Below are 5,561 nucleotides of genomic sequence, written 5' to 3' on the forward strand. Positions count from 1 at the left end.
AAGAAGGTGGGCCCAGTAGCCTATAAACTTGAGTTACCAGCACATTCCAAGATTCATCCCATCTTTCACGTAAGCCGTTTGAGGAAACGCCTTATGGGTCATGAAAGGCTGGTGGATGATTCTTTCTTGGTAGAATATGTGGAACCCCCAATACTGCCTCATGAACCAGAAAGAGTATTGGATTATCACATGTTACGTACTCGCCACCAAGTTCGGAAACAAGCTCTTATCAAGTGGAAGGACCGTCCAGAGGAAGGCTCCACTTGGGAAAACATTAGTGTGATGAGGAAACGTTTCCCCACTTTTGTTTTCGAGGACGAAAACTCTTTTCGAAGGGGGGAGTAATGTCAAGACTATGGTCCTACGGAAGTCGAACCCTAGCATAAGTTAATAGCTTTCGGAGTCTCGAGAGTATTATTAGTGCTAGCGGGGTTCAGGGGTTAATGGGCGTTAGGGTTTGGTCGATGTGTGTACACATCTAAGTTAGCATGGCTCTTAAGTAAGATGGGCGGCCGGGCTAGGAGGTGTGGACACAGGCCAGGGTTTTGGTATAAAACCCAACGAGAAACCCTAACTCGTCATTATATGGTTGGGAGGTGAACCGACTTCCAACCTCTCTTCTTCTCCACGCCTAGGCTATGGCGGCTTGAGGAAGACGCAGCCATAGCGGAGGCGTTACATCTTTTTTTTGAAACTGCAGGGAGAGAGAGAGAGAGAGAGAAAGAGAAAGAGGAGGGGGGACAGAGAGAACGACAAGGTGGCAATTTTTTCTCTTTATTGTTTTTTATGCTTTTGTTTAGCCTATTTAAGTGGCCTGATTAGACACATGGTATGAAATTGTGGCGAGAGGGCTAGACACGATCATTCTAAATGTCTAATGTTTATTTCTTATGTTTGATAGTAGACGTGTTTTAGCCACTTTTCATTATATGCATAATTATTACATTTATTATATTTTTATGCTATTTATTATATAAATAAATATATATTTATGTAATATATATTAATATAAACATGTACTTGTATAATAAATATATATTTATTAAGAAAGAGCATAATGCATTTATATTATAATAAATTCAATATGTGATAAAAGGCATTTATGTTTGTTATGAAGGTTACATGTGCATACATCATTGTGTGTGTGCGTTTTTGAAAACGTGCACTCACTCCATGCAAGTGTACACACACAAACACACGTACGAACATATGTATTCAGTATGTGAATACATGTGTGTGTGTTAGAATGAATGCTTGCTGTGTTAGAATGAATGCTTGTATCATATATTCCTATATATATGTAGACATGTGTAGATGTGTGTGTGTGTGTGCATGTGTGTGTCATATAGGGGTGCCATAAGTACATGCATACGTTGATATGATAAACATGCATACGTGTGTGTGTGTGCAACATCTACATATATTGTGAGTGTGGGTTAAATGCATGTGCATTTCATATATGGAGGCATGTATGTATATAAGTGTGTGTGTGTGCGTGTGTGTGTGTGTGTGTGCACTTTTAAAAAAAACACTAGCATGCACACATACACCCACCAACAAGTATCATACTTATGTCCACACACACTAAAATACTTCTATCTATGTATCTACGTATATTGTGAGTGTGGGTTAAATGGATGTGCATTTCATACATGGAGGCATGTATGTATATAAGTGTGTGTGTGTGTGTGTGTGTGTGTGTGTGTGTGTGTGGGCTTTTGAAAACAAACACTAGCATGCACACATACACCCACCAACAAGTATCATACTTATGACCACACACACTAAAATACTTCTATGTGTGTATGTTCACTCATAAATATATATGTACATAGATATGTAATAGATATGCATGTATGTAAGATAGATTTCAAAGATAATTGTAAATTAAGATTTTGAAGTCATTTTTCAAAATAAAAAACACGTTCGCATTAAGTTTGTGTAATTTGGGCAAATGTTGTACACACAACTATGTTCAAGAGACGTAAGTGTAGGGCCCAAAGAAAGACAAACAATTTGGAATGACCCCAAGTTGCTTGGCATAGTGTTGGTTGACACGTACGCCAAATGCAATTCACTTGCAAAATGACAACAAGTGCTTCACAAGCTTCATCGTAAAAGAACTCGCAATGACCATGTAGTTACAAAGGCATAGTAAGTTGACAAACTTTTTGCAATGCGCGAGGTTTCTTAATCTACACTAATTGCAACATATGCACAAGACGATGTTTGATGTGTGGAATGATGGGATGACGAGGGGTGCCATGTAATAGTGTGGCAGATAGATACTCTTCAAGGTTGTGTTGGGCGTGCGTAGAGAGCCGGGTTATTTTCTTTCGGCAAAAGAGAGAGAGAGAGAGAGAGAGAGAGAGAGAGAGAGAGAGAGAGAGGAATTATCTCCAAACATCCCTAATATGCGAGAGTGAAAGAGGGACACCCAAGTCCAACCTATAACCTCCATAAACAAAAGTGTGCACACCTTTTACCCGTCCGTCGGAGACAGGTGAGCACTCTTGTTACAACAATTAATAGTAAAGTGAAAAGTATCTTTACAACAATTTAATTATCTAAATACAAATTCCAACGTGCCACCATCATTTGTAATGTGGCATTTTTTTGTGAAACCATAGAAAGAAACTATGAAGAAAAATATGTATTATACTTCAATGAACAAAGGTCTTGAGTGTAAGAGATTTTTTTAACAAGTTGCATTGCTTGGCTTTAGAAATCAATGGTGATAAATGTCTTCGTTTCTTTTTCATTTCCAACACAATGACTTAGTGGTGGGCACTGGGCTTCAGAACTATATTTGGGACAATTATATTTGGCTTGACAACTGTATTTGGGACAATTATATTTGGCTTGCTTGACAACTATACTTGGGACTATTATACTTGGCTTGAGAGGTGCATCTTTTCTTTAATAAAGTTTAAATTTAAAGAGGGTTTATTGACCTGGTCACAGTTCTTCAATAAAGTTTAAATTTAAAGAGGGTTTATTGACCTGGTCCCAATGGTTCGTGTATATCAATCAATGTCTTTGGGCATGGAAATAAGCTCACATAGTGACAACCAAGTTCATCAAAGGTCTTTGGGCATGGAAATAAGCTCACATGGTGACAAGGGGAGCTTTAAAGTGGAAGTGACTACACACTATCTAGCATGCCCAAAGACTTTAAAGTGTGGAAACACACACACACGCGCACCCATAAAATTCATGTGGTGGTGTGTAGTGCGCTAAGAATTGATGGAGTCCCCTTCTGCTTCTTCTTGCCCCTTGTTACACCTCCCACTGTGCCTTCTCGAGGTTATTCTCGCCCGTTTGCCTCTCCGATCCGCCCTCGCAGCTTCTTCCACCTGCAAGCACCTCTACTCTGTCGTCTCGTCACCGCCCTTTGCCTTCCTCCACTCCTTGGTCCCTCCAAATCGATCCCCCTGGTTCTTCCTCGTCGGCATAAACTACCTCCTCCCGAGTAAAAGCCAGGCCTTCGCTTTCGACCCCCTCTCGCGCTCCTGGACTCGCCTGCCCTTCGTAACCCCTCCACTTCACAACGAATCCTCGCTCTCTGGCATGAATGGGGCGCTTTTCGCCATCGCCGGGGCTAAACAAGTTCACTTGTGCCTGTCCCCGCTTCCCCTCAAGCAGAAATGGGAAGTGATAGCAGCTCCCATGGACACCCCCCGGCGTGCCCCTCTTGTGGGTATAGTCGGAGATCCTAGTTTTCCGTCGACACGCAAGATCGTTGTTGCGGGAGGTGTCGATGAAACCGACAGAGACTATCATGACCCTCTCGCCGTGGAGATTTACGACGGGGCCGCCCGTCGATGGCGGCGGTGTCCTCCACTGCCGCAATCTCTCTACGGGCAGAGCACGTCCTCTGCAGTTCTGGGTGCGAATTTCTACGTGGCGGATTGCTATTCAGGGGAAATGTCTGCTTTCGACGTGCAGACGGAGACGTGGACATCAGCGCGGTGCGAGAGGCCGACAGGGGTGTTGTTCTGGCGCCTGGTGGCTTGCGAGGGCGGCGCGGGGCTGCTGGTGGTGGCGCTGTGCAGATCGAAAGAGGGAAGCCACGTGAAGCTGCTGAAGTTGGACGAAGCCAGCATGGAGATCAGCAAGGAGATGGGTTATATGCCGGCGGACCTCTTCAACGACTTGTTCCGGCTGGACGGGGATGACGAAGACGAGCTGCAGACGACCGTGCTCTATGCGGCATCCGGCGGAGGCAACCTGCTCTATGTGTACACTGACTCCAAATTCAAGGACTACGCCGCCTGTGCGTGCGATCTGATCGGCGACGATGTGTGCAGGTGGAGCAGGCTGCCTTCTCTTCCTGCCCCCGTCAATCGCTTCGACAGGGCCATCTGTGTTAGCTCCAGCATCCCCCCAAATAGTTGCTTCCCGGGATCCCCACAATGAATTTCAGTTGGCGCACACATCACCACCGCCAGCACCGGTGGGTGAAACCACCAAATGCCTTTAAAGATCCACCCCTTTGTATAAGTGTGCTTACAAAATGTATCGTGCTAGGAGGAATTCCCCACTTTCTGACACTCGTTATATAGTGTAATAGTTACTTCTCAATAAATCCAAAATTATAACTCTCCTTGTGTCAAACACATTATCTTGGAGGAATCATCTTTGAAGAAAGAAATTAGATTAGACTTAGTGCAAGTCATGAAAAGGATGCTGTCCTATCTTTGGAGTTTTATACAAATTATTCTACTACAAGATGGACATGGAACTTTGGAAGTCAAGTGCACTTTTACTAGCTTGACCACATATTCTACCATGATTTAATGAGCCGAATCAACATTGTCTCTTCGTTCTCCTCTCTTTTTTCCCCCTTAAAAAACACTCACTTCCTCTCTCTTTCTCTCTACCTCACTCACTCACTCACACACTCTCTCTCCCTCCCCTCTCTTTAACTCTCACAACCTCCCTTTCTTTCTTTTTTTTTAAACCCCTCTCTCTCTCTCTCTTTACCTTTCTCTTTCTAGCCCTCTATCTCTCTCTCTCTCTCTCTAGTAGTATAGTCTATCTCTCTCTCTCTCTCTCTCGCTCTCACACACACACACACACACACTCATTGTTTCTCTATATCTCACTCTCTCTCTCTCTCTCTCTCTCTCTCTCTCTCATATATATATATATATATATATATATATATATATATAGTAGCAGTAGTATATAAGCAATAGTATATATATGCATATATATATAGTAATATAGTATGGTATAAAAGAGTAGTAGTATAGTATAGAAGAAGACACACACACACACACACACATAGTATGGTATAGAATAGTAAAACAGTATATTATAGAAGAAGGGAGCTTCCACATGGGATAGCTAGGAACCATCATGTGGCAACTCCTAAATAAGGTATTATAGATATGTGTGTGTTTGTGTATGTGTGTGTGTGTATATATACATATATATATTATGTAATAATATAAATAAATAAATATATATATATATATCTCTACCACACACACACACATACATACATACATACATACATACATACATACATACATATATATATATATATATATATA

General features: G+C 42.1%; 1 protein-coding gene across 1 annotated transcript; it reads left to right on the top strand.

Moving 5' to 3' along the window:
• The first annotated feature begins 3,066 nt into the window (after nucleotides 1-3,066).
• Nucleotides 3,067-4,605, top strand: LOC147637409 (F-box/kelch-repeat protein At3g24760-like). Its single transcript, XM_086799201.1, has one exon. The coding sequence runs from the start codon at nucleotides 3,247-3,249 to the stop codon at nucleotides 4,417-4,419; it is 1,173 nt and encodes a 390-aa protein (XP_086655327.1). The 5' UTR covers nucleotides 3,067-3,246; the 3' UTR covers nucleotides 4,420-4,605.
• The last annotated feature ends 956 nt before the right edge of the window (nucleotides 4,606-5,561 follow it).

Source organism: Cibotium barometz, chromosome 6, assembly GCF_041138505.1.
Source record: "Cibotium barometz isolate CiBa-2024 chromosome 6, ASM4113850v1, whole genome shotgun sequence".
Taxonomy (NCBI): domain Eukaryota; kingdom Viridiplantae; phylum Streptophyta; class Polypodiopsida; order Cyatheales; family Cibotiaceae; genus Cibotium; species Cibotium barometz.

What these genes read in the sequence shown, in the direction of transcription:
- LOC147637409 (XM_086799201.1), top strand. Translation starts at nt 3,247, where the DNA reads ATGGAGTCCCCTTCTGCTTCTTCTTGCCCCTTGTTACACCTCCCACTG.